Consider the following 27955-nt stretch of genomic DNA (forward strand, 5'->3'; position numbering starts at 1 on the left):
TGTTTCTACCTACCTACTTAATTATATTCGTCGTTGCAAAAGCTTGGACGAATATTCGTTCCGTCGCTACTCCGTACGTAGCACTGGATCCATGTTGGAGAGTCTAGAAAGTGGTCAAACCACCACAACCCCCGGTTGCATCTTGTCGCAAACGGGTCTTCTACGGTTACGAAATCTCCAATCGCGCCTTCACCGACCCTCACTAAAATAAAACCCCTGCTGGGTTTCTCTCGTGGTGCTCTACCTACCGAACCTGTCCGCTAGCCAAGCGAATATTCTAAGCGTCGTTGGCTCGTTCGTGCTTGATCTTTAATCTTAGCTTCCACCTCCAACCTCGACCTCGACCTCGACCTCAGCCTTGGCCTGACCTCGTTTTACCGAAGTCGTCCCCAATTGACCTAAAGATCGCCGCGATCCTCCTGGACACTTGGGCAGTATACATCTCTCCCTCTATATTCATTTCTGCCACTCCTCGATATCAGGCTCGCGGCGAGTCTTTACGTGCCTTCTCCATGAAGAGGCGCTCCTCCGGATCGGCCGACGACGGTGACGAATCCTCTCTCGACTCCGATATTCCCGACCCCGATCCTAATTCAAAAACGCGCACGTCGCCCGCACGAGCTCGAAGACCGAGTAGTCTCAATTGGAAGCCCTCCAACGATCGCAATGGCAGAAACGGCCAGTCTCGCGAAGAGCCTCGCCAAACCACCGTACTAAAGCCCACCTCTCTCGCAGCACCATCAACCCCCGACATGGCTCTCGCAAGGACACCGACGCAGTCTCCGTCGCCGAATCGACGCATACCCCGTCCACGGTTCTCCATCGTTGTCTTGCTCACTTCTGCATTGGGTATCGTCATTCTTATCAGTATCCTGAGGTCTCTTGTGACCAGCCAACTTGACCCAAAGGGTTGCCGGATGTCGTACATGCGCCCATCGTATGTGCGCTTCACCGAGTTTGATACGGAACATACACGCTTTGCAACCAAATATTCGTTGTATCTGTATCGAGAACAAGGCATAGAGCCACCGGACAAGGTACGTCGAAGCGTCTTGCGCCCAGCATCTCGTTCGTTTGGTAACTAAGCCCACACGTTGATAGCTTCTGGGCATCCCTGTCTTGTTCATACCTGGAAACGCAGGTAGCTATAAGCAGGTCCGTCCAATCGCTGCAGAAGCTGCAAACTACTTTCACAATAACCTTCAGCATGATCATGGCGCTCTTGATGCCGGCATCCGGAGTTTAGATTTCTTTACCGTGGATTTCAACGAGGATATCACAGCGTTTCATGGCCAGACGCTGCTCGACCAAGCCGAATACCTCAATGAAGCTGTTCGCTACATACTGTCGCTTTACTCTGACCCCCAACGCGCAACTCGAGAGGGCCACCTCCCTGATCCTACATCGGTTATCGTTCTGGGCCACTCTATGGGCGGAGTGGTCGCAAGAGCTATGCTTGTTCAGCCTAATTATCAAACGAATTCGATCAACACCATTATCACAATGTCGGCACCGCATGCTCGGCCCCCTGTCACTTTTGACGGGCAAATAGTTCAAATTTACGATGAGATCAACGATTATTGGCGTCAGGCTTATTCGCAAAAATGGGCAAACAACAACCCTCTGTGGCATGTTACTCTGGTTTCGATCGCAGGTGGTGGGTTAGACACGGTGGTTCCATCAGATTATGCAAGTCTCGAGTCTCTGGTCCCTCCGACACATGGTTTCACTGTCTTCACAACCGGGATACCGACTGTCTGGACAAGTATGGACCACCAGGCTATTCTTTGGTGCGACCAGTTTCGTAAGGTCATCACCAAGGCTCTCTATGATATCGTCGATGTTCATCGCGGATCGCAAACCAAGCCGCGAGCTGATCGAATGAAGACCTTCAAAAAGCGATTCTTGACAGGAATGGAGCCAACCGTGGAAAAGGACTTGCCACTGAAAGAAGCCACCACTCTTCTGACACTGAGCGACGACTCAAACTCGATTCTTCCGGCAGGACAGCGGCTCGTCCTTAGTCACATCGGCCAGCAGCCGAAGCCTCGAGCTCATCTGCTTCCCATCCCGCCCCAGGGATCTCCCGAGGTCAAACGATTCACCGTTCTTACGGATGCTGCTTTGGATGAAGCTGGTGAAAATGGCAAGGTAGAAGTCTTGTTCTGCAGCGTATTCCCCTTCCAGTCTGGGCAAGCCACCTCGCTATATCCATTTCAAATTGATCTCTCGACCGATGATAGCGGCTCGACCAGGCTTGCTTGTAAGAACGCTGCATCAGACCGGATTCTGCTGCCCGCATCCACAGCCTCGTCTAGATATCCTTTCTACCTCGACCGAGAGCGAGAAATTGTCCCTTTCTCATACCTTCAATACGATCTCGACCAGCTGCCCGATCACCAATTCGTGGCCATTATAGAGAAGTTTGTTTCAAGCTCGCGCAGTTTCTTGATTGCAGAGTTCAGCGATCAGTCTGCGTTTTCGAAGAAGGAAGACGCTAGTCTAGCCAAACTACTTTTATCTGGAACCACCGTGGACCTACCTGCAAACCGGCCACTGACTACAGAGGTCAACATCGCCTCATTGCAGTCAGCTCTTCTTGCCTATAAGCTGGAAATCACAAGTCCCCATTGCAAGGTTGAAAAGGCGCTCTTCAGCCCTTTGATCCGACAATACCTTGATCAGCCATACGAGTCCAAGTATTTTGTCAACGCTCAGTCTGTCGATGTCAGTTTGCATGGTGTGGCTCCCTATCTTCCCCCCTCGTTGGGATCCGGGACTGAAAAAGGGATTACGTTTCAAGTTTGGACAGATCCTTCATGCGGCTCAAATGTTCGCCTTCAGATCAAGCCTGATTTCTGGGGCAGCCTTGGCAAGCTCTACATGAGGTACCGGACCGTCTTTGCCGCTTTCCCTATGTTAACGGTTGCTCTCGTTTTGCGCAAGCAGTTCCGCGTCTACGACAGCTCAGGGGTTTTCATCTCATTCTCACAAAGCCTGGATTTGTGTCTCCGCCAGTCGATACCGCTACTGCTCGTATCTCTGACGCTCTTGTCGATGTCAATGGAAGGAGTTCCAGCTGCCTGGTCTGGTCGATGGTGGTACCAAGCGCCTGCTGCGCCCTTATCCATTGACTATCATCGCCACGACATTCTTATTGGGACGGACGATCCCTTCTTCTGGTTTCTTGTTCCCCTGATTGGTGTCGTTTGCATTGGTGTTTGTGCCATGGTTCACTACATGACCAAAGCCTTCACGCACCTCCTTGGCTTCCTTTATTGGACTCTAACCCTACTCCCACTCTCAAGCGGAGCTGAAGATGATGGGGTAGCGAGAACACCTGCATTCGTCCCGTCAACTCCCAAGAGGCGTATGATCACTACCGCCATTCTGCTGTTCCTCGTCTGGACATTCATTCCCTACCAATTTGCCTACCTGGTGGCATGCCTGGTGCAGCTCTTCACGGTAATACGAGCTCTTCGTATCAACAACAATAACCCTTCGGATGCAAACTCAAATTACTACCACTATGCACACTCTGTCCTGCTTCTAATGCTGTGGATTCTCCCCATCAATCTACCTATCCTAGCAGTATGGATTCGCAACTTGGCTGTTCATTGGCTGACGCCATTTTCTTCACACCATAATGTTCTTTCAATAATGCCTTTCATCCTTCTCGTGGAGAATCTGACAACAGGCAAGATGGTGCCCCAAGTTGGTAGACTTTTTGGTTATGTCACTAGCCTGCTTCTTTTCGCGACTGCGCTCTACGCCGCCATGTACGGGATCTCTCACGCGTATATGCTTCACTACTTGGTGAACATCATTGCTGCTTGGCTAGTCGTGTTACATTCTACCAAGGACCCCTTCTCCTTAAGCGGACTCGGCGCGATTTTTGAAAGCAGCCCAATGGAGGAACACAAAAAGTCTAAAGGTTCTTTATGAAGGACTCGATGACCATAATCATCCCGTGGATCATCATGTCTCCTGTTGCCACGATTTTGTGCGTATCATCACGTAGCATTGTACCAGCCACGACCATTTGGCGAACCATACACTACCTACTTTGTTTTCTGTTCTCACGAATTACTATTCTTCCTGGTTGGTTTGCAGCGCGGGCTTGCCCGGTAATACCTATTTATTTTGCATGGTTCTGGAATCAACGTCCGCTAAGCATCTGTGGATAGACAGCGTTGTACGCCTCCTCGGCACCAGGCCACAATATGAGCATTTTTTCGGCGTTTTATGGGTAGATGGCACAATAAAGGGAAAGTTGGAAGAGCCTGGCTTCATTTGCAGGGTGTCAGTCACCTTTGACCATTTTGGCGTCTTGTTCAAACGCTGCCATTCTTAGAAGTGGCAGGATGGTGGAATAATTCTAATGTCGAGCCTCGTTTTTATGATTGTGAAATAAGGCCTTGGATATGTGAACGAGGCATCATCAATCATGAAACAGTAAACTTTGATTTGCATGTAAATCTCCAATGAGACTTTCTCCATGTTAATGTTCAAGTTGATACTTAATTGTGAAAGTTGAAACGCCAGTCTATCCTCTCGTCTAACGTCCCAACTGTAATCCCAAGTTCAGGAGAATAATCCTTCATAGACGCCGTTGAAGGTCCAAGTACGATCTAGTGGAATGCCACCGGGATGAGGCAAAAGACAAAAACTTCAGCATATGCCACAATCGAGCACTCCTAATCCTCTTCATCGCCCTTGTCCAATGCTCTTAGATATTTGTTATGTCGGTGACGGATCGCCCAAAGAGTGATACCCGTTCCCGCGCAGCAGGAGATGAGGGTGACCCAGTAAGCAGAGCGATAGCATTCGAGTCCAACGGAGCAGAAACGCTCACCGTCTGGTCCAACCACACTATGCTGGTCATAGATTTTGCCATAAAAGATATTAAAAATGTTGGACGAAATAACGGGAGCCATGGTCAAGAAGCCCCAGTTCTGGCTTAATCCTCGGACACCAAACATTTCGGCGACGAGAGAAGGAGACACGCCGAATAGGAAGCCATAGGCGAGTCCTGATGGGCCCGAGACCAGCCCGAGGAGTTGTGGGTTCTCAATATTCAATGCGCACATTTGAGCGAAGATAAAGACTGCGCAAGCGACCACAAGACACCAGAGCCTGCTGGCGTGAAGCTTGTTCACCAAAAAATCCGAACCCACGCCTAGAGCCTATGGTTAGAACTGGGGAAACAAGCCTAGGGTTCTCGCGCGACTCACCACTCAATAGTCTACCCAAGAAACTGCAAATAGAGAGAGTCGATACATGCATTTGCTGCCGATGAACGAGAAATTCGTCAGTGACATTTTTGTCATAGTGCTTCCAAAGAGCTTTGGCGTCGTTGCCGATGTTGCTTGAGACATGGTCAGCTGAGCAATCCGAAAAGCGATGGGAGCTGATCATACTTGATGGTCATGAGACCAACACCAGCCAAAATAGCCATGATGACAAAAAGGTGCCAAAAACTGACACTGCGCACGAGAGCAAGACCCCGGATGTCTACATGATGAGATCCACCGCCATTAATATCACTATTTCCCAGAGAGGGCTGTCCGGGTCGAGATATCAGAGGGGACGTCTCGCCGACCTCGAGGTCTTCAGGATTCTCGGGGGCGACCACAAGGCCAAATTCAGGCGCAAATGATATTCCAGGAGAGCCCGTCGGATCTGGGGCGTCGGCGAGGGCGGTTGATGAAGATGCTACAGCGGGTGCGTGAGAGGTCGTAATTGTGCTGGTGCTGGTGCTGGTGTGGGTGCTATTACTACTGGAATTAGTCAACGTACCGGGTTCGTCCTCCGCTCGAGACGAGCGGTAGGGCTTTGGTTCGTCGGAGGAGCCTGGTCGGAGTTGTTGGGGCTCGGTAGATGGAATACTTGGGGTTTCGTCCGAAGCAGGTACAGCCTCATACTCAGCTTGTTCGTGATGGATCTTGAGGAAGAAGAAGCTGCCAAAAGTAAGGCCAAATGTGCCCCAGGCAAGAAGCTCAAGGAAAGCACTGGGGTCTCCAGGGAAGAAGACTGCGCCAATGAAGGAAAAAAAGAAGGCGCTTAGGCCAAAGGCGGCCAGAGGAAAGGCTGTGGCGGTTCCCCGATGGTTGGGCCAGTTGAGAGCAGACGTCTTGACAGCAGCAGCGAATGCCATACAACCACCTAAGCCGGTCATATAAGAGAAGAGACACATCAACATGACTGATCCTGATCCACGATGGTAGGCTTGATGTAGTGGAAAGTAGCCAAAGAGCATGAATATAGCTCCACCAAGAACAGCAGGCCGAGGGCCACGATGGTCAACGAATATACCGATGGGCATTCCCAAGGTGTACATTCCCAGGTTGCCAGCTAGGCCGATCAGGTTACTCTCTGTAGATGACAACTTGAGTCGTTCCGCGAACTGCGGAGCCCAAGCTGAGTAGACATACTATAAGTTGCCGTTAGATACCTCACTCAACAATGATACAGCTGCCAAAAGAAGACCGACATTGGTACCACAAGCCAGGGATAAGATAGTAGCTGCAACGCTGGCGACAATACGGGCCTGAAAAAGGCTTTGTTGCTGGTCTTGATGCATCTTAAGAAAAGAAAAAAAAAAAGAAAACGAATAAGGCTAATTAATGATAGTCGAGTGACTGAGTATGATCTAAGGTAGGTAGTCTGAAGATGAGGGGACGCGCTTCTATGAAGTTAAGGTTAACATTTGGCCAGTGAGGATGATGCTGACCCAATTTGCTGGATGATAATGGGGGAGGACAGAAGAGAGAGGTAGGAAACTCCTGATGTAAGAAGAGTACCCAACGCAGCACACGTGGCGAATGTAAGTAAGGTGCCTAGGTAAGGTAAGGTAGGATAAGGTAGAAAGGAATATTTCGGATATTTGATAAGGTCAGGAACAAATGAGTTAGTTAGGGGAGACGAATACTATGGAGCATCTCGTGGCTCGCTCACGTACGTACTGTATAGTCGGGACGGGAGTGAAGGGAGGTTGATTGATTGATCAATGATAACAGGGAGTCAGGAACGAAACAATGTACATAAGTACATGCAACTGAACGCGCGGAGAAGGTCCCGAGACTAGCCCTTGTGAGTAACTATCTATGTACGTACCGTGGACTGGGGCCGAATGCCGGGGAGAGCATAGCCACATTCTCGAATATCAAGCCACATACTCGGAATACCCATTCCGTTCTTCGGCTTTCCCTGACGACGTAATCTCACGTGGACACTCTAGATTATATAGCCTCATGCATCCTGCCATCTTCCAACATCGTCTAGTTACAGGCTCTCCATAGACAGATCAGGCACCGTTCCAAAAGGTGATTCACGACACCGATTCTGGTCTCTGTGCTTTGCTTCATCTCTCACGAAACCTTTGTATATCAAGAATCCACCAATCCCGACATCAACGAGACGCCAACAACCTCGCCGCGCGCGCCGTCGCAATGGGTGCCCTTTTGTCTTTGCCGCTTCTGGCGGTACCCAGCATTGGTACCGTATGTTACCCATCCTTTCCAATTCTCCTCTCTTGCGATGGCTAATAATCTCATCAGATTGCTTCTTTTGCTGCCAGCTGTTGCGGCGCTGCGACCTGCTCCATGGTCTGCAGCGCCTGCGGCAAATGCGGCAATAGTGTCGCAACCCGTATCGCATACGCGCTCCTCCTCCTCGTTAACTCGATCGTCGCATGGATAATGCTCACGCCTTGGGCTATCAAGAAGCTCCAGAAACTTACCCTCGACTACGTTACGATCAATTGTCCGACTGGTGAATGCCATGGCTGGTTCGCGGTTCACCGAATTAATTTTGCCCTTGGTCTCTTCCATCTCATCCTTGCTGGATTACTCTTTGGTGTCGCAACTTCGAAAAACCCCCGTGCTGCTATTCAGAACGGCTACTGGGGCCCAAAGGTTATTGCATGGCTCGCCTTTGTCGTCCTCTCCTTTTTGATTCCTGACAGCTTCTTCTTGTTTTGGGGCAATTACATTGCTTTCGCCGCAGCCATGCTGTTCCTTTTACTCGGACTCATTTTACTGGTTGACCTAGCTCACAATTGGGCCGAGTATTGCTTGGCTCAGATCGAGGATACTGACTCAAGAGTTTGGCGATTCGTTCTGATTGGCTCTACTCTGGGCATGTATATCGGTTCGCTTGCCATGACTATTGTGCAGTACATATTCTTTGCTCGCGGCTCATGCTCTATGAACCAGGCTGTGATCACCATCAACCTGATTCTGTGGCTTGGAATCTCGGTCATTTCCGTTAACCCTACCGTTCAAGAGTTCAATCCTAAGGCGGGACTTGCTCAAGCTGCTATGGTTGCCGTCTACTGCACATACTTAACTATGTCAGCTGTGTCAATGGAGCCCAACAACGAGTGCAACCCTCTTATTCAGGGACAAGGAACACGAGCGACCTCTATTGTTATTGGTGCAATTGTCACTCTACTCACTATTGCTTATACTACCACACGCGCCGCAACCCAGAGTCTCGGACTTGGCAACTCGAATGGAATACAGTTGCCCGACGACGATGAGCACGGACTGGTAACCCAACAGCCCAGTGCTCGTCGGGAAATGCGAGCCGAGGCTTTGCGCCGAGCTGTCGAAGAAGGCAGCCTCCCAGCTGACGCCCTACTGTCCGATGACGAAAGTGAAGCTGGGGACGCCCCTGCAGGAGATGACGAGCGAAACAGGACCCAGTACAGTTACTCAGTGTTCCACATCATCTTCTTCTTGGCCACTGCCTGGGTAGCTACTCTCCTCACCATGAACTTTGACGAATCTACCAAGGATGGTGACTTTGCGACCGTTGGCCGTACCTACGCTGCGAGCTGGGTCAAGATTGTTAGTGCCTGGGTTTGCTACGGCATGTATACATGGACTTTGGTGGCGCCTGTTGTCCTTCCCGACCGTTTTGACTTTTCTTGAGCTGTGATGCATTTGGCGGAGTTTTGAGGCGAGCGCTTGTATACATTTAGCTTGGCAGACTGTGTTTCAGCTTGTTGTTTCTTATATGAATAAATAATCATTATACCCACGGTCCAATATGAGTCGTGGGCATGTTTCGGAGCGGAGCACTCCGCATGGTGCCTACTCAGCTGATGGTCAAAATGCACGTATTCCTTCACCGGTGAGCCACGTAGGAATGGACCCTAGACATCTCAATGCATGTCTCGGGGACCAACCTACAAGTGACAGATGCAATGAGACATAGTAGACAGGAAAACAGGGCTTACCTCGAATCAGGGGTGAACTACGGAGATTAGATATCAAAAGGGCCATTACTTCATCTGATTACATCCCACCCCCATACTCGTGTAATACTGGACAAGGGTGCAGGAGAGTTCGACGAGCAGGATCAAGCGTGCCCTGGCACGTGGACGAGTCTAGATCACTGATAAAGAAAACCCAGAAGCTTGACCTGTATGGCTATCGAGGCGATGTTGGGTTGTGCTCCGCCAGAAGAGGCGCCAGGGAATAGTCTCAGGGCAATACTATATTATGTGGCGTACCTCACAGTGCTATGATGAGGCTATCGCGAGATTGCGAGAATACGAATGGGGAGTTCTGAACTTTTGTCTTCGGCTATGTACATTGCCCTGAAGGGAAATGATGTTTGATGTTACATTACAATTTTAACAAAAGCCATATCGCTCCCACTTGGTGCCGTTGAAGGTGTTTTGATATCTCTTCACTCTTCACTCTTTTCTCATTCACTCTCAGAAATCACACCAAGGCTAGCAACTCCCGACTCTGACCGGCAAGTACTCCGTGCGACCGCCGTCGCCTGTACCACCCCTATATCTATACGGCTTTGGTTCTGATTTCCCCGGGGCACATTTCGTTACACGAACGTGACCAGGCCCGTGACGAGGTGCGTGATGCGCGTCGAATATGAGATGTGATGGAATATCCTTCTCCTGAGGATGCGCCGTCATACCCCAAGCAGCATGAGCGCGATCTTCAAGTCGGAATTCTCGCGTAGCTTCGCCAACCAGATGCGGGCGGCTTGATGAGATATCAATGCCGGGACTATCATGATGACGGTGATGAACTGAGAGGCTGGTGGCAAGGACGTGCTGTAAGTAGCTGACATCGAAGCTCAGCATGACCAGCCCATAGGGATATCGCCTGTCGAAGTATAATAGACGCCTGAGTGTATGCTCGGGAGTCTGGGGGACGACATTGTATCTGACCCCTGAACTAGCAATACCCTTGGCCAAAACCAAAACTCACTACCAGCAACAGCAATAGGAGGAACTCGATGCCACATAAAGTCGAGATAAGTGGGAGAGAAGCGACAAGGTCGGGTCCTTTTCTTCACGTTCAAAGACTTGCACTGACCAAGAATACCAGCACGCTCAAAAGTGATGGCCCAGTCATATCGACCCAGGTCAGCGATCCAAAGCCTGGGAAGAAAGACAAGAGAGGTGGTCATATGTTCGCGTCCTGGATCAACGAGACAAGTCGAGAACGCTTGAGCATCAACGAGATTCTGATACAGCAGACGGGTATGTTTGGATCTTGAATCTTTCGTATTTCTGGATCTGTCTCAAACCTATTGCAGGTTCCCAAAACAAATAAATCTAACTCCGTTGTTCATCCCTGCCAGCGCCAGCTCGAGATGATAATACAGGCCGTTTCTTTTCCTTTACTTTTTATTGATATAAATGCCGGTGAGGCGGTATACGGCGGTGAACTTCGCTTTGCCACCACTCCGTCAATGGCCGAGAACCATGAAAAGTCCGGTAGAGAAATGGTAATCAACAGACTATCGACTTCGCTTGCAAAAATCAAAATGTTTCTTGAGGCTCAATTGCATTGGTCTGGCCTATTATTTCGTGGCCCTTTCTTTCCCGATGCTTTCGTAGCTCATTGAATAACAAGAGGGGTTTCTCCAAGCTCCTTGGCTGCGCCGGCAGCATGGAACCCATCCAGAGTCACGGTTACAGCACCAGCCTGCACCAGCTATATAGTCTGTTAGCTTTGCCCAATATCCCAATAATCGTTACTTACAGCGCGAGAGAGATCCTCAATCAGGTCATTCGGGTCCTCGATACCAACACACAGTCTGATGATATCTTCAGGCATTTGTCGTTCCGCTCGAGTCTTGGCGTCAATGCTGGCATGGCTCATCTGGCAAGGCATGCTGATCAAACTGTTGACACAACCAAAACTGACGCTGATGGCCCAGAGACGGGCAGCCTCAACGATACGCTCAGAAACAGCCGGATCGCCGGTCTCAAACGAGAGCACCGCGCCAGCACCGCGAGCCATGGACCAATGCAGATCGTATTGAGGGTGGGATTTGAGTCCGGGGTATCGAACACGGAAGCCACGGGACTCAAGAAACTCCGCAATGGCTTGAGCGTTGGCTTGCTGTTTCTCCATTCGAATAGCCAAGGTCTTAACACCTCGCATGAGCAGGAAAGAGTCATTTGGTGATAGACCACAGCCTGTGGAGTTAATGACAAAGAATAGCTTGTCTCCGATCTGAGCGTCGTTCATGGCAATAACACCAGCCATGATGTCGTGGTGACCGGACAGGTACTTGGTTCCAGACTCGTACACAATATCACAACCCACGTCAAGAGGGTTGAACAGCATGGGAGAAAGCATGGTGTTGTCAACAACGACGAGCGCCTTGGGGTTGACTTCATGTGCCAAGCGAGCGATAGATGGAATATCCACCACCTTGATCAAAGGATTGGTGGGAGTCTCTAGCAAAATCATGGCGGTCTTCTCCGAGAGGCGTGCCCGCACGCTATCAACGGTTGTTGTGTCGACATGGTGAACAATGATGCCTTGGTTGGCAGCTAGGTAAGTCAGCAGACGGTGGCTACCACCATAGAGATCATCCCCAGTGATAACTTCATCGCCAGGTCGAAGCAGACGAGTAATGACATCGAGAGCACCCATTCCCGAGCTGATCGCCAGCGCTCGCTGAGCGTTCATAATCTTTGCCAGGTGTCGCTCGAGGTGCGTTCTGGTGGGGTTTCCAGAGCGCGTGTAGTCATATTCTTGCTGGCCACCGCTGGCTGATGTCTGCTTGAAAGTGGCAGACTGATAGATGGGAACGCTGGAGGCACCATATTGGTCCTTGCTATCCGTATATACAAGTTCTGTGGCGAGGGCATAGCGTTTGCGACCATTGCGAGGGCTTGACGGAGCGGGAGATGGAGGGAGATCATGTCCCTCGTTGTCAATTCGCTTGAGAGGATTGGCTGACTTGCCAGAGTCAGTGGGCGAAGGCGCAGACATTCTCGATAAATTTAGTCGCAGTGTATGTGTCGAAGTCGAGTTGAATATAGAAGGTGATGAATGGCGGGGAGAATGGTTCTAGGTACCTTAGGTCGGAGGAGGGCGGGCGCTAGAGAGAAATCACTACGGATCTTTTGCGACAAAAGCGAAACTCAAATACAATCGAAGAATGATTGAAGAGAGAGAGAGAGAGAGGAATTGAAGAGTTTACAGAGGGGAGAGGTGAAGACTTGCCGAGTCAGAGCTTGGAAGAGAAGGGTCGCTCGGGAGTCGGGGAGTCATTCCCGCTGTCGGCGGTCTGGGCTGGAGAAGATGGTCTACGTACGGATACAAACTCAAGTCATTATCTGGACTGGATAAACTAGGTACCTACGCGATGGGAGTACCATGCCAGAGTCTGTACAAGGGCATCTGCGGCGCCAATTACAGGGGATCTTGCGCCATCTTTCAGTGACCTTAGGCTTTATAGTTCTGCTCGCATCCTTCTGACGGTTTGGGTCCCGCCCGCTATTCTTGTGGGTCATCCGACCGATTAACGGAGGGAGGGCGATTGATGCCGAGATACATGCTAATGCCGACTGCCAGTTACTCAGGACAAGGTATATTGCTATCGAATCCCCAGAATCCCATAGTGGAGTATCCCAAATGACGTGATCAGACACTATCATGGCCCATTGCGTGCTGTGCGTCCCTGGTTAGAGGAATGCACTGTACGGGAGCCCCGGAGGACGGAACCGGGGCCCGACTTGAGCACCGTGATCGTAACTTCAGCCCTGGCGGATATTTTCAGTTTGTGGGGGAAAGAGGGACAGTGCGATTGGTACGGTATAGTCGATAGTCAGCCTGAAGCAGAAATCATGATGCTGCTGATTGGACAATACCGGGTGAGATGCTGGCCAGGGTTGAGTGTTTCTATTCAAACATTATCGGCCCTTGCTGGCCAGGCGCCTGGATCGTTTGCTAGGTAGGTTATCATCATACTAGTCTTGCTCCTCCGCAATCAGCTCGTCAACGCCGCTGGATCGTCGCTTTGATTGCAATTTGATCTGTCCTCCTTCGCGGCCGAGGAAGTCATCTGATCTAATGCCACGGAATTGCCTGGGATCCACGGACGACATCGCGTGCCCACTCTCACGATGCTGTCGCATGTATTCTCGTACGGGTACCATTGCTGCATCTCGGCAGGCCTCCTTGATGTCACTACCAGAGAGCCCAGCAGTAATCCTTGCAACGTAATCGAGGTTGAAATGCTCAGGATCCGTCTTGGTATCTTGCAAGATGAGCTGTAAAATTCGACGTCGCTGCTCTGTTCCTGGTAGCGTGACAGGGAATTTCTTTGGCATACGGCGAAGGATGGCCTCGTCAATATCATTGATACGGTTGGTCGCACCAAGAACCATGATTCGAGCAGGCATCCCTGAAGAATTCGAGGATGTCAAGCCATCCCATAGAGTCATGAACCTATGTTTTGTTAGTGTCAATTAGTTAAACGTGATTGTTGTAGAATTACTCGGCCTTGACCATGCCACTGGCCTCATGCTCGCCACTTCTACGAGTACCGAGAACAGCGTCGATTTCGTCAATAAAAATGATAGCAGGCTGCATCTTTCGGGCCAAGGAGAAAACGGCGCGGACAATCTTGTTCGAGTCTCCATACCATTTCTCTGTTAAAGTTGAGATATGCAAGTTGATAAAAGAAGCACCACTCTCATGAGCAACAGCCTTAGCGAGCATTGTCTTTCCACAACCCGGAGGGCCGTATAGAAGAACGCCAGAGGGAGCAGAGAGTAGAGGCGCGGCGTGAGAGTAAAGGTGAGGCATCGTCAAAGGGTATATGATCGACTCTTTCAGTTCTTCGATAATCGTATCCAGACCGCCGATATCTGCAATTGTTAGCGAATTGCGGGGAGAGACATAAGACCTCGACCTGCAGGCTCACTCACCGTCAAACCCAACAGAAATGTCCTCAGGGGGGACCATTTCAAGTGCAACCAGGTTCTCGTATTCATTCAAGACTAGATCCTCCGGTCGTGGCCCCGTTCTCGAATCGCTATCATCTCCATAATCAAGTCCGTCTTTCTTGTGTCGATTTAAGCGCTCAAGATGCGCTTTAGCTTGGCGTCGTGCTTGTTCGTGCTTTTCTTTATCGGGGTCGGCAATGTTGCTCAAGATAGGGTTGAGGAAATTTCGAGCCACGTATAGGCCAGCCGTCATCTAACAGACTTCTATGAGCACAATGCCCTCGTACTCAACAGCAGTTTTGGAAATATTGCACTTACCATTCCCGCAAATAGTAATATGTCCATAGCGACATCGCCGAGCTTGCGTCGTTCCCCCATGCCGAGGACCCAGCGCAGCCAAGGGGCTGACTCGGATGGCATGAGATGGCAAGGAGAGCAGGTGGCAAGAGGGCGATGACTACCACACAATAATCAAGTCGCAATCGGCGATAGGTGTTCCAGTTCAACAAATGTTTACCTTTGCCGGCGTCGCCCGGAAAGGCGTTGACAGGTCTAAAGGTCAAAGGCTGAGATTGGGTGTTTGAAGAATAAAATGGAAGATCAATCAATATGCGCGTTTCGGCAGGAACCTAATGCGCTGGCACATGCCCGCCCGACATCCCGTTGTTAGCGGTAAGTGGCGGCTAGGTAGCGCCAGTTTGAAAGCACAGGCCATCCATGGATAGTTCCATTATCTCTGAGCCCATTTGTTTACATGGATGGGTACCCCATGAGGATCTCAAAGTACCAACCTAGTATCCAAACATTCAACATTGATCTGGATTTGTCCCCTCAAGCATTACTATCCCCGCCTATCACTCGCAATAATTGTCATTGGTATCCGTGCGACTGTAGTTGCGCATTCTTCAATTTCAATCCTTCAGCTGTCCCCATTTCTTTGGTATTTTTATTTTGCACCTGCTTCTCTTGCGCGCCCTTTTGCGACACATTCATCCACGATCGCCGACACAAGTAACCATGCCACCGCGCGCGCGCGCAAAGCCTGCAACAGGCCTCGCTGGACTCGTGGCTTCAGATTCAGAACCCGATTTAGACATGTTCGATCCATCTGAGCTTCAAGCAGCTGTGCGCACCATGAGCACAACGAAGAAGCCCCGTGGTCGACCACCAGGAACGGCCAGCAAGGTCACTAAAACAGCATCTCGAACGACGCGTCGAAACAGCGCCGATAAGCTCGCACCTGTACCTGAACTAATTGCGCAACCCGCTACCACGAGGAAAATCATTGGCGGTGCCACGAAAGGGGGCCGCAAGACCAAACAACTCGCCCCGGATGAAACGGTCACATTTGAAGACATTGGAGTTCCTCCAAGTGTTACTGTGACTGAGACGAAAAAGGGGCTGCGCGGGCGCCCAAAGAAACCGAACGGCGACACCTCAATACTTGCTCCTGAAAGTGCTGTTAAGCGACGTGGTCGACCCTCGCGACAACCAACCACAATCATTGAGGAGATTCCGGAGACGCAAGCAGAGGACATCATGGAACTTGAGGCCGTACCAGAAGAAGACGAAGATCGTGGCTCTCTTGCAGAAACGACTGAGCCCTTAGAGTCATGGTCTAGCTATGATGCCAGTGACGTCGCATTGCGGAGAAGGCTTGGGGAACTCACCAAGAAGTACGAGGCTCTCGAGATGCGCCATCGAGATTTACATGAGGTTGGTGTTCGAGAAGCAGAGCGGAATTTCAATCGACTTAAGAAACAAGCTGAAGAGCGAACGGCGGGTAAGTCTCATCCAAGAACCCCTCTACGTCGGGCATTGTACTAACTTCCACAGCTGCTACGCAGCTTATATCTGAGCTTAAGGCCGAGCTTGCTGCACAGACTGCCCTGGCGAAAGAGGGTGAAGAGCTTCGAAAGCAACTGGAAGCTAGCGAGGTCAAGACTGAGAATCTGGAGGGCAACATTAAGACCCTGAACAACTCTTTATCCGAAGCCGAGGCAGAAATCAAAACTCTTTCAACCAAACTGGCCGCTGTGAGATCGGGAAATGCCAATCCAAGAGTTCCAGGAAGCGCTATCAAAGCCTCGGGGCCAGCCAATCGCACAGCACAGGCGGAGGCTGCCCACGCTGCACAAGCCATTGCACAAGCGAAGGAAAACCTATACGCAGATATGACAGGTTTGATCATGCGTGGCGTGAAGCAAGAAGAGATAGGAGACACCTTCGATTGCATACAGACTGGGCGCAATGGCAGTAAGTTTAATGATTGATGGTCTCGCTCCATATGTATACTGACTATAGCCAGCCCTTCATTTCAAACTCACCGTAGACAACGACGATACTTCAGACAACATCGAGGATGTGCAATTCACATACCAACCACAGCTCGACGCTGGACGTGACGCCAAGCTGATGGAAATGCTTCCAGACTATCTCACAGAAGAAATTGTCTTCCCGCGGTCTCAAGCACCCAAATTCTACTTGAGGGTCAGCAAATCTTTAGCGGAGGACCTGTCCAGATAGTAGAATATCTGAGTTTTTGTTGTTGCGGTAGGATGTGCCTGTTATTAGTGATACCCAAGACTTATTCCAGCGTTATGCGTATACGAGCAAGCACTCAATGAGGATAGATTAGTAATGATTCTAGATAGAGGGTCTGGTTACCTTAGGTGCTAGTATATGGATGTCGATGAGAACCTTGTTGGTAAACAGTTTCTCGACACCGTTCGTTTATCAAGGTTGCAAACTTCCAATATCCGTCAAGGTGCATGAGGTAGGCCATGGACTAGTGATCATGGAATGGCTGACATTTCCAGGATCATTTCCCTCATGATCGTTTGTGCCTATTAATCTTTTAGAGTTCCCACCATCTGGTTGATCTGATTTGATACCAGGGCTCGATTTTACCTTGACGGAACGGGAGGCTTGGATTCAATGAGACTTTGATGCAGCCAACCACGTGTAAAGCTGAAGGACCACCCGGGGCCAAGTCAGCGAGGTTGTAGGCTTGTAGCACAGGGCCACTACCTAGCGTATACCTAGGTTTCCCCTGCAGATGGGGTCCTGCACTACCTAATTTGTCGGATAGACGCGTCCCTCGTCAGCGTCATTCCAATTCTGGCCACGGTTTTATATTTGGTCTCAACCTCCACCTGCAGCTCAGCTCATGGAAACTGTCTCTTATTACTCCAGACTTCTTTGTTTGACGAGATCAAGGGTTTTCTTTTATGCTGCCCCTTGTTTCTCTTGACATTTATTGCTTCTATTTTTCCTGTCTTCTCATTCAAAGCACTTTCGACTTATGTGGTACCCTTAAATCTTGATATACCATCGTCTTCCATCCGCCCCTGACTTACACCAAACAACCCATCGTCGATCATTCGAACTACCATCTACACTTGCAACTACGTGCCGGAGCATATCGATTGCTTCGCCATGGCTGGTTTCAGCCGCATTGGCTTCATGGCTATTGCGGTCGCTTTCCATTTGGTCTACATATTTTCCATCTTCGACATTTACTTTGTCAGTCCGATTGTCTCAGGCATGCGATTGTTCAATGTTGAGCGTGCAGACGATTCTTCAAAGGCTCCTGCAGATCGCCTTGTACTATTCGTTGGTGAGTTGAACTAGAACGCGTGATTTGGCCAGTGTGACTAAGTTGCTGTACGTCTAGGCGACGGTTTGCGAGCCGATAAAGCATTTCAAGCCCACCCCGAACCATACCCCGAGTCCGATGAAGACCTCGTCCCTCGTCCGCTAGCTCCTTACCTTCGCTCCCGAGTGCTTGAGCATGGAACTTTTGGCGTATCACATACTCGTGTGCCAACGGAATCCCGACCCGGCCATGTGGCCCTCATCGCCGGCTTGTACGAGGATGTATCTGCCGTTGCGACAGGATGGAAAATGAACCCGGTCAATTTCGATAGTGTCTTCAACCGCAGCCGACATACCTGGAGTTGGGGAAGTCCCGACATTCTACCAATGTTCCAACATGGGGCTATTCCAGGAAGGGTGGATGCCTTTGCATATGGAGCGGAGCTTGAGGATTTCTCCAAAGATGCTACGGAGCTTGATTACTGGGTGTTCGATCATGTCAAGGACTTCTTCGCCGCAGCAGCGACGAACGAGACCCTCAATACTGCTCTTCGCGAGGACAAGGTGGTCTTCTTCCTGCATCTACTAGGTCTGGATACTACTGGACATTCTTACCGGCCTTACTCCAAAGAGTATCTGCACAATATCAAAGTAGTTGATCAAGGTGTGAAGGAGATGGTCGAGCTTATCGAAGCCTTCTATGCCGATGACCGGACTGCGTTTGTTTTCACAGCTGACCACGGCATGACAGACTGGGGCAGTCATGGCGATGGACACCCGAACAATACCAGAACTCCTCTGATATCATGGGGTTCAGGAGTTGCCATTCCGGAGTTGCATCCCGACGGTATTGCCCCTGGCCATGATGAGTACTCTTCAGATTGGAATCTGGACCACGTTCGAAGACATGATGTTGCTCAGGCTGATGTCGCGGCGTTGATGTCGTATCTCATCGGCGCTGAGTTTCCAGTGAACGGTGTGGGCCAGCTCCCTTTGAACTTCCTCTCTGCGAACATAAAAGAAAAGGCACAAGCCTCCCTGGTCAATGCTCAGGTCATTCTTGAGCAATACCGTATAAAGGAAGAGAGCAAGAGGAACATAGAGCTCCGCTATCGGGCTTACGGACCTCTGAGTAATGAGAACCTTGGCCCTGAGCAGCGCATTGCTCAAATTCGCTCTTTGATCGACGCTGGTCAATTCGAGGAGGCAATTGAAGAATCGGATGCTCTTATGGAAATTGGGCTTCAGGGACTTCGATACCTTCAGACTTATGACTGGTTATTCCTACGTGCTTTGATCACCGTTGGTTATTTGGGATGGATGACATATGCGACCACCACTGTCCTTTCCTTATATGTGGTTCAGGAGACCATTCCCCCTCAGCGTACGTTACTTGGATCGGCGTTTTTTTCCTCGATACTTGTCGCTCTTTACTCGTCCTTCGTCATCTCTAAATCCCCACCTGCATACTATCTGTATGCATTTTTCCCTGTTTTGTTTTGGGAAGAGGTGTATGCTAGAAGAGCTAGCGTTGCCAAAGGTTTCAAGACTCTGTTTGGCAATGTCAAGTCTGGCGGTGCGGTTGCAGCGCTGATTTTCAACGTTGTCCTCTATTTCGGTATCATCCAATCTCTGGTAAGTCCTCTCCATGTTTACTCCGCCTTTTGCTTACCATTCCTAGGCCATTGGATACATTCATCGTGAAGTCCTGACTGGGCTTTTTGTCTTGGGTGCTTTCTGGCCAGTGACGCTGGGCGTTTCATTCTTGAAGTCCCATGTATTCCTGACCCTTTTGTGGTGCTTTTCTTGCCTGGCTATGAGTACTTTCACCCTTCTACCTGCGATGAAGGTCGAAAATGTAGCCCTAATGTAAGCATTGTCCCGAATCCCGGAATTCTTGCAGACACTAATTAGAAAGCTTGATTGGCGGTGGGTTGATGACTGTCATCGGTCTCGCATACTTGGTCCTCGAAGATTTTATTCTCTCGGATTTTACCACCTTCAAAAGCAAATCAAAGCGTCTCCATACAAGTCGGACGCTCCTTGGTACTCAAGTAAGTTTGATTTATGGTAGAGCATATCAGAATCGCACCGCTCATACAGTTTTCAGATTGGTCTTATCGTACTTGCGATGCTCGTCACTCACTCTAGTGCCACTTCACTGCAAGCCAAGCTCGGTCTTCCAAGGGGCAACCAAGTAGTCGGCTGGGTCGTCTTGGGTGAGTCAATCGGATTTGATACATGGACATATGTAACTAACAATGATCAGTCGTGTCGCTCCTCATGCCCTTGGCATATCGGCTACAGCCTAACAGCCATTACATGCATCGCCTTGCAATCATCTTCCTAACCTGCGCACCCACGTTCATCATCTTGACAATTTCGTACGAAGGCCTATTCTATGTGGCCTTCAGCGCCACTCTATTGGCTTGGGTGCGCCTCGAGTACGCGGTGCATGCTTTCTCAAAGGGTAAGGCCCAGAACGAGGCAGCTGTCGCTGAGCAGCAGCAACGTGAATTGGGTACGTTCCGGCCATTGACCCTCTCAGATGCACGGATAGCACTGTTCTTCATGGTTTTACTACAGTCAGCCTTCTTCAGTACCGGCAATATTGCTTCCATCTCATCGTTCAGCTTGGAAAGTGTATCGAGGCTTATCCCAGTGTTTGATCCTTTCTCGCAGGGTGCATTGCTGATTCTCAAGATTATTATTCCATTTTTCCTGATATCAGCGAACTTGGGAGTTTTGAATAAGAGATTAGGCGTTGCACCATCTGCGCTCTTCATGGTCGTCCTCACAGTCAGTGATGTTTTGACACTCTACTTTTTCTGGGTTGTGAAAGATGAGGGTTCATGGCTGGAAATCGGCTCAACAATCACACATTTTGCAATCGCCAGTTTCTTGTGTGTGTTTGTCGCGGCACTCGAGCTGGTGAGTGCGGCATTCATCGCCGGCATTGAAGTCGAACATGAACAACCGGCTGCCGCCAATGGCATCAAGCCTGAGACAAACGGCAAGGTTCCGTCAAAGACACTTACAGGATAGCCAGGGGTAGTATAACTTCCTGCAAAAGGTAATTATTTCAATGTACAATAATGATCTCTTGACAGTTTAAAGTCACCAACGATATCCTCGGGGAGCAAGAAAACATAAGACTTCAGAAGAGGATGCTAAAATAAACTTGATAAAGAGTCCTTCCCCTAAGCTTAGGCTACATTACCTAAGTCTTTTGGTCAATTAGCATCAAGGTTCTAAGTTTTTTCTCCTCCCCTAGAAGATCTATTTTTTTCATTGATGAAATGACATCAGGTTTGGTTTGGTTGAACATAATACGAGTATGAGTCCATGTGACAGTCAACAGGGGCACCGCCTCGAGCTGTATAGGGCTGAAGGGAAAGCCTACCGGAAGATGGCCGGATTCCAGGGTGACACGGTCATGAAAGGGTTGCGCCTAAGGATTCTTGGCAACATGTATTCTGTTTAGCTGCGCATCCATCACAATGACAACGAATTAACGATGTTGCAAGGGCCGGCTGAGAAGAATCTGGGGACCGATTCGGAAGCCCGGAGGTGTGGGTCGGATTTTGCGGGGGCCTCACCGTAGTGGCGTACATACGTACCAGTAGGTTACCATTATCATGTGAAAAGCATAAGTGAAACAAAATGAGACCTTGGGAACGAGGAACGATTAGTAGATATATATCAAGTAGTGCCTTAGATGGTGGGCATGTAGAGAACGCATGGATCTTTATGCAGCCTTGAACTTTACGCCAGGTACTGAACTTTGGCATGGAAATACAGTTTTGACCAACTGTTCTGTTCGTTCAGCTCGAACAAGAATCTCACAAGAGTTGCTTCCCCAGGTTTTGACATGACTTGTGCTGTTTCGACTAGTGAACTTGCTTCAACTATCCAGACCAAACTTAATTAGGAACTTGTGCCGCCGCCATGAGTCCTCAAAACGTTCACATGCCCCGAACCACATAATAAACCAGCCATGACGGCGTCGACAAGACAACCCGCTGTCTCATCATGATCCAAACTGTCCAACTGTGGATCAATTCATGGGGACTTCATTTCATGCACAAACTCTTTTTTGGCTTGAAACGTCGACAGACGGCACCTCTCTGCAATCTGAACGCGGGCACTCGCTCAGAGAGGCTGGTCACGCGCTCATGCCGCAGTTCTAGATGATAGTGTTCCCGAGATGGATCATGGGGGCTGGGTTTTAATGAGAAGGATTCAATCTCAGATGATCTCTATTGCCAACCATGTTCTCATGGATATAACAAGGCATTTACATAGTAAGGATGTGAGATGACCGGACTTTCACATGAATTATATCAAGCAAGATTCCCTATGTTGGTTGACGTGAATATGTCTTTAAATCTTGCCTGGCCTTGCTTGTCCTGTACTGTGACATTCACAAATCGTTGTGTCTAACTTAAGTACTCCGTAGGTACCTATGTATTTCTTTGCCCTCTCTCTCTCTCTCTCTCTCTCTCTCTCTCGGGGATTGCACTTGATGTGGCATAAATCAGCAACTGACACGGTTTGCGGAACAAGTTCCATACAGCTGTGGACCCTCTTCAACTGAACTGAGCGCCGAGTTCTTTGCACCGGAAGACGGGCACATAGTGGAGAGGTGTTGTCCACCATCTCCGACATTACAGGGCCACCCTTGAACCACAGTACATACCTACAGTTGAGAATCTGGAGGAGTCCGCGCACCCCCGACACTCCCGCTATTCCTCTCCTTTCCATTTTGTCCTTTGCTTCCTTTCTTTCGCGCTCCGAGATAAATACATTTTTATTATTGGTTCGTTGGCCGATACTTAGCAGGTAGTTAGTTGCTTTGCCACTTTCTGGAGTATTAACCCTTCTAAGCCTCTCGTTCTTCCCTTCTACTTAGGAAGACATCTTCCCCGTCTCTACATTAACTACTACTCCGCATATAATCGCGACTTTCAAGACCGGGCAGATCTCTAATTTACGTATGGATATCCCCGCTCCCGCCGCTAACGCGGACCTCGGCCGGTTCCATTCCATTGTTGGTAGCTGTCAAGCTACCTAACCACTAACTACTACCTACCTACTAGGTAAGGTACCAATAACTGAACTCCATATCCTCTAAGGGAATCCCTTATTACCACTACAGCGGGGGTATTCCACCGACCGGTCCATCTGCTTACAATTAGGAGTCTTGCTGTTGCTGGGCGGTGTCATAGAAACCTACCCCCTACTATACGCTTTTCTTTGTTCAAAAACGAAACGCTTTCAAGACTCAAGGTCGCAGTCGAGGTTACAGCCAAGGGGTCTGTACCCAAGGGTTTCACTTCATTCATTTTACCCAGCTCAGTCCCGCCAGATCCAATCGAAAGATCTTCAGACCTGCCGCTTTGGTGCGGTTCGCTCAAACGAAGCCCCCTACTACTACCTAGGTAAGGTCCAGTGAGGTAGGTAGTCCAGTACAGTGAGGTACCTTACTGCTGTGGTGCCTGTCTGTGGTCGTGTCAGTGCTTCTTTTGGTCTGCCTGCCCTGGCGCGCAAATCCATCGCATGGAACCTGGCTTGCCTTGCTCTGCTTTGCCTTAACGTTACCTTCCTGCCTTAACTGCCTTCTCAACTCGACCATCCCGTCCTGTCCCCCTCTTCGAAACCGACTTTGACGTTTCTCGATCGCTTCCGCTTCCGCTTCAATTCCTCGCCCCCGACATTTCCGATTCCATGGACGTGGACATGTCGTCAGGCAGCGGCACGCCGCAGACGCAACCACAGCAGCAACCGCCAGAGTCGCAGTCGTCGGCACCAGCTCCGCCGGCTCCAAGCACCTCAACATCGACTTCCGCTGGCGGAGTGAGTTTTCGAAGGTGAGCCGCCGTTCTATACTCGATATGATGTTGCAAGTACTAAACTCGTTCTTTTAAAAGACAGCGAGCATCGCGTGCATGCGAGGTAAGCTCCTTTTAAGTCTTCTGCCGAACCTAGACACCCATGAGAGCCTGCCCCCCTCAACATGAGCCGAGGCATTGGCGCGCTCCAGCCCACTTCATCATGATTCTTTATCACGGCATCCGCGACAGCTGTACAGCTGATCTTCTTCTTGGGAAAACAGTTTAGACCATGATGCTAATCAACCCTTCCACAGACTTGTCATGCTAGAAAGGTAAATGCAAACATTCGCCTATAGGAGTCCAGAGCGACCTAATTGGTTCTCGACTTCACCACCAAGAGCAATATTAACCATCATATTCTGCAGGTTCGATGCGACGCCGCAAGCCTTGGTGTGCCCTGCACCAATTGCGTTGCTTTCCAGATCGAGTGTCGTATCCCGAATCCGAAGCGCAAAAAGACACAGGGCTCTGGCAGCCAAACCAATAAAGACTCCGATAGGTATGAGAATGCGCCCCCAATCTTTACTCGATTCTCAGTGCTGACCAGAGGCTTCGTGATACGTAGCGATCGCGGCGATGCAAACGAAGACCCTTCACCGCGCCCTGTGGCCCCCTCGAGCACTTCATCACTCACCCCGCGAGCTCCTTCGGTATATCATTCCAATAATGGCACACCTCCCACCAACTGGACGGAAGCTCAAGCACGCAAAGAAGAGGTCGACAGTGGAACCTATCTTGACCTTGTAATGAAACCCAAGTTTACACGCGCTCCCATTACCGAAGCTGGGCGGGTTGCATACCTGGGCGAATCCTCCAATCTGACTCTACTTGTTCATGATCGTCAAGGCTCAGCAGATGTTGTGCACTATCCACTGCCTGAGAACGTCCGAGGTTCTCGAGCTCGACTTACTGAACTTGACAACGTCGAAATCGATATCCTGCACCAAAGAGGGGCATTTCTACTGCCTCCACGATCACTATGTGACGAGCTCATCGACGCTTACTTTAAATGGGTGCATCCCATTGTACCCGTCATCAATCGTACCCGCTTCATGCGACAGTATCGAGACCCTAAGAACCCACCATCGTTGCTTCTTCTTCAATCCGTTCTACTGGCGGGTACTCGGGCCTGCAACAACCCACAGTTGATGGATGCCAACGGTTCAACGACTCCTGCTGCTCTCACATTCTACAAACGTGCCAAGGCCCTGTACGATGCAAACTATGAAGACGACCGTGTGACAATTGTTCAATCCCTCCTTTTGATGGGCTGGTATTGGGAAGGGCCAGAAGACGTCACTAAAAATGTCTTCTATTGGAGTCGTGTGGCGACGATTGTTGCGCAAGGCTCAGGCATGCATCGATCCGTGGAACAGTCGCAACTGAGCCGGGCAGACAAAAGGCTGTGGAAGCGCATATGGTGGTCTCTCTTCACCCGCGATCGCTCAGTCGCAGTTGCTCTGGGTCGCCCAGTTCACATCAATCTTGACGATGCAGATGTGGAGATGTTGACTGAAGACGACTTTATTGAGGACGAAGTTGATCGAGCAAGCGAGTATCCTCCTGATCCCATCCACGTGCAGTTTTTTCTCGAATACGTCAAACTGTGCGAAATCATGGGCCTGGTCCTATCACAGCAGTACTCCGTGGCATCAAAAGGAAGACAACGAAATGCTATCGACCTCACACACAGCGACATGGCTTTAGCTGACTGGCTACAAAACTGCCCGAAAATCGTCTATTGGGAGATGCCTCGTCATCATTTCTGGTCCGCGTTATTACACTCGAACTATTATACAACGCTATGTCTCCTTCATCGAGCCCATATGCCACCAGGTGGCTCATCGCGATTACCTGACCCTTCACCTTACCCCTCACGCAATATCGCTTTTCAGGCGGCAGCTATGATCACATCGATCGTGGAAAACCTCGCCGCACATGACCAGTTACGATACTGTCCGGCCTTTGTTGTGTATAGTCTGTTTTCTGCTCTCATCATGCACGTCTATCAGATGAAGTCTCCAGTGCCATCAATCCAGCAGGTGACACAGGATAGACTGCGCAGCTGCATGTCGGCCATGAAGGAGATCTCACGGGTTTGGCTTGTTGGCAAGATGGTTTATGCTCTCTTTGAGTCCATCATGGGCAATAAGGTACTGGAAGAACGGTTACAAAGGGCTGAGGGTAAGCGACACCGGAACTTGCGCCAAAGTCTCTCGCACCTTGAACAGCAACAGAATCGGCAGGCGGAGGCGCCGAAGCGGAAGTACGACGACATGGCCATCGACTTCGGCACCACTACTCCTCAGCCTCAAGAATCGTATGAGAGGTCGCGCCCTCAGACTCCGAGTGCTGTCAAGGTCGAATCGGGAAGCACGATGCAGCCGCCACCAGTGACATCACCTAACGCGCGACAGAGTGCAGCAGATACGTTCATGGGAGGAACGAACTCGCGCCCGCAAACTCGGCCAGCGACACCTTTCAACCCATCATTCTCTGTACCACCGACACCTCCTGACCTCTATCTTGTTACGAGGAATTCTCCAAACTTATCACAGTCCCTTTGGGAAAACTTCCAGCCTGACCAGTTATTCCCGGATAGTGCTGCTATGCCAGCTTTTCCTAACCTGTCACCAACACAAACACACTCCAATCTCGATCACAATACAATGGGCTCAGTCCCTCCGAACAACGGACAAGGCGGGATGCATAACCCACATGCAGGACATTATCAACAACGAGGGAATGGGATGATGCCCCAAGGTTTTCAGGGGCATTCGAATATGTGGCAACCAAACATGGATCCAAACTTGCCGGAAGGACAGAGCCCAGACAGTTGGAGCACTGCCTCAGGACCAGGGCAAGCGGTGCCAACAACACTAAATGTCGAAGACTGGTAAGTCTCATGAAATGCTGCGTTCATATTGCACCGGCTAATGATGTCTCAGGTTCCAGTTCTTTGGCATCAACGGGACCGACGCTAATCATATTAACCTTGACATGCCCCTCGGCTGAAAAATGAATAATGGGGACAGATCGACCTTGAGGTGGCCGTCACCGATGTTGCAGTCGCTCTGCATGAAAACGAGCAGTAAACAAACTCATGTCTTTGAGAAAAGCTGGACCGATGACAACACGATGGCCATTGCTTGCACTTGGCGATTTGTCTAGGTGGACGAGGAACAGGGCATGTCTCAAACACGGTCTCTGATAAACCTCAGGTTTGCGATATGGAGCCAGGGACCGGTTTTCGTCATGGCGCCGCTGAGACAAAATATGACGAATAGTTGGAGCCTGTTGGCCGAAGACAATAGGAGATGCCAGGCCCTATGATAACTACATGGCGCACAGAAGATCACCAGTAGAAATGGAGGCCATCTAAACCAGGCATGTTTACGGAGACATATGACCATCTCATACCAAGTAAGATTCTGTTGAAAGGGCATTACGGCATGTTAACTGGATGTGGTATGCCTGGAGCAGAGCGAAGATAAAAGCAGTGGTGATGGAGGATTATTATTGTCAAAGTGCTATATTCTTAATAACACGAACTGTTTTTTATACCCATCTAACTAGGTGGTTCATTGCGCGCAAACGTATGTAAGAGAGCAAGAAAACATCAGGCCTTGACATAAGGTGTCAAAATAAACTCAGCAAAAGGTATACTAAGATTATCCTAAAATTATACGACATTGAGTTACCTAAGTCTTTTTCTTATTTAGGATCGAGGTCCTGAGTGTTCTCTTAGGTTAATAACCTGCCCCAATACTCCATACTCATGGAATGGTCAAGGATGAACCGGTCTCAGCCTGTGGATATCTTCTGGAAGGGTTTTCAGGGACTTGGGACAGTTCTCAGGGGCCAAAGCCACCTTGGTTAGTGGGGTTTATTGTGATCCGTGACGCTTAGGTAGTACCGACCTTAGGTACCTAGGCAAGATACACCGGGCAGCCAATCTTGAGCGCATAAAGGTGGACGTGGGTCGGGGAATTCGTCCTCCACGCGGCCCCCAAAATCGATAATACAGTAGGTGCGCAAAAGTTCTGACAATTTCCCGCCCCAGCCCCTTATCCGTTAAAAACACTAAATTAACTTAATAACTTTAATACATTCTATCTATACTAAAAAATACTATATATATACTAAAAAATATATTATTTTCCTTATAAAAAATAAAAATTATAATAATAAAAGAATTTAGTATTTTACTAAATAAAATTATAGTATAAAAAGC

At 49.6% G+C, this 27955-nt stretch overlaps 8 protein-coding genes across 8 annotated transcripts; 5 read left to right on the plus strand and 3 right to left on the minus strand.

Moving 5' to 3' along the window:
• Positions 1–512: 512 nt before the first annotated feature.
• On the plus strand, positions 513–3945 carry FSUBG_11500 (gpi inositol-deacylase; the record flags this gene model as incomplete). The annotated part of the gene is made up of 2 exons (XM_036676190.1): positions 513–1037; positions 1102–3945. The coding sequence occupies 2 exons, from the start codon at positions 513–515 to the stop codon at positions 3943–3945; spliced, it is 3369 nt and encodes a 1122-aa protein (XP_036533029.1).
• A 752-nt stretch (positions 3946–4697) lies between these two features.
• FSUBG_11501 (monocarboxylate permease) lies at positions 4698–6583 on the minus strand (the record flags this gene model as incomplete). The annotated part of the gene is made up of 4 exons (XM_036676191.1): positions 4698–5179; positions 5235–5368; positions 5421–6406; positions 6455–6583. 4 exons carry the CDS (start codon positions 6581–6583, stop codon positions 4698–4700), a joined length of 1731 nt encoding a protein of 576 aa, XP_036533030.1.
• An 868-nt stretch (positions 6584–7451) lies between these two features.
• Positions 7452–8936, plus strand: FSUBG_11502 (TMS1; the record flags this gene model as incomplete). The annotated part of the gene is made up of 2 exons (XM_036676192.1): positions 7452–7502; positions 7560–8936. The coding sequence occupies 2 exons, from the start codon at positions 7452–7454 to the stop codon at positions 8934–8936; spliced, it is 1428 nt and encodes a 475-aa protein (XP_036533031.1).
• Positions 8937–10880: 1944 nt separating this feature from the next.
• On the minus strand, positions 10881–12269 carry FSUBG_11503 (cystathionine beta-lyase; the record flags this gene model as incomplete). Its single annotated transcript, XM_036676193.1, has 2 exons — positions 10881–10976; positions 11025–12269. 2 exons carry the CDS (start codon positions 12267–12269, stop codon positions 10881–10883), a joined length of 1341 nt encoding a protein of 446 aa, XP_036533032.1.
• A 980-nt stretch (positions 12270–13249) lies between these two features.
• FSUBG_11504 (MSP1 AAA ATPase) lies at positions 13250–14650 on the minus strand (the record flags this gene model as incomplete). The annotated part of the gene is made up of 4 exons (XM_036676194.1): positions 13250–13730; positions 13780–14152; positions 14213–14483; positions 14549–14650. The coding sequence occupies 4 exons, from the start codon at positions 14648–14650 to the stop codon at positions 13250–13252; spliced, it is 1227 nt and encodes a 408-aa protein (XP_036533033.1).
• A 597-nt stretch (positions 14651–15247) lies between these two features.
• FSUBG_11505 (chromosome segregation pcs1) lies at positions 15248–16756 on the plus strand (the record flags this gene model as incomplete). The annotated part of the gene is made up of 3 exons (XM_036676195.1): positions 15248–16013; positions 16067–16486; positions 16539–16756. The coding sequence occupies 3 exons, from the start codon at positions 15248–15250 to the stop codon at positions 16754–16756; spliced, it is 1404 nt and encodes a 467-aa protein (XP_036533034.1).
• A 912-nt stretch (positions 16757–17668) lies between these two features.
• FSUBG_11506 (GPI ethanolamine phosphate transferase 1) lies at positions 17669–20872 on the plus strand (the record flags this gene model as incomplete). Its single annotated transcript, XM_036676196.1, has 6 exons — positions 17669–17849; positions 17907–19462; positions 19509–19696; positions 19746–19881; positions 19938–20046; positions 20097–20872. 6 exons carry the CDS (start codon positions 17669–17671, stop codon positions 20870–20872), a joined length of 2946 nt encoding a protein of 981 aa, XP_036533035.1.
• Positions 20873–23554: 2682 nt separating this feature from the next.
• On the plus strand, positions 23555–26736 carry FSUBG_11507 (cutinase transcription factor 1 alpha; the record flags this gene model as incomplete). The annotated part of the gene is made up of 3 exons (XM_036676197.1): positions 23555–23683; positions 24087–26617; positions 26670–26736. The coding sequence occupies 3 exons, from the start codon at positions 23555–23557 to the stop codon at positions 26734–26736; spliced, it is 2727 nt and encodes a 908-aa protein (XP_036533036.1).
• Between the last annotated feature and the right edge of the window lie 1219 nt (positions 26737–27955).

Source organism: Fusarium subglutinans (genome assembly GCF_013396075.1).
Source record: "Fusarium subglutinans strain NRRL 66333 chromosome Unknown NRRL66333_c0000219, whole genome shotgun sequence".
In the NCBI taxonomy this organism is placed as follows: Eukaryota; Fungi; Ascomycota; class Sordariomycetes; order Hypocreales; family Nectriaceae; genus Fusarium; species Fusarium subglutinans.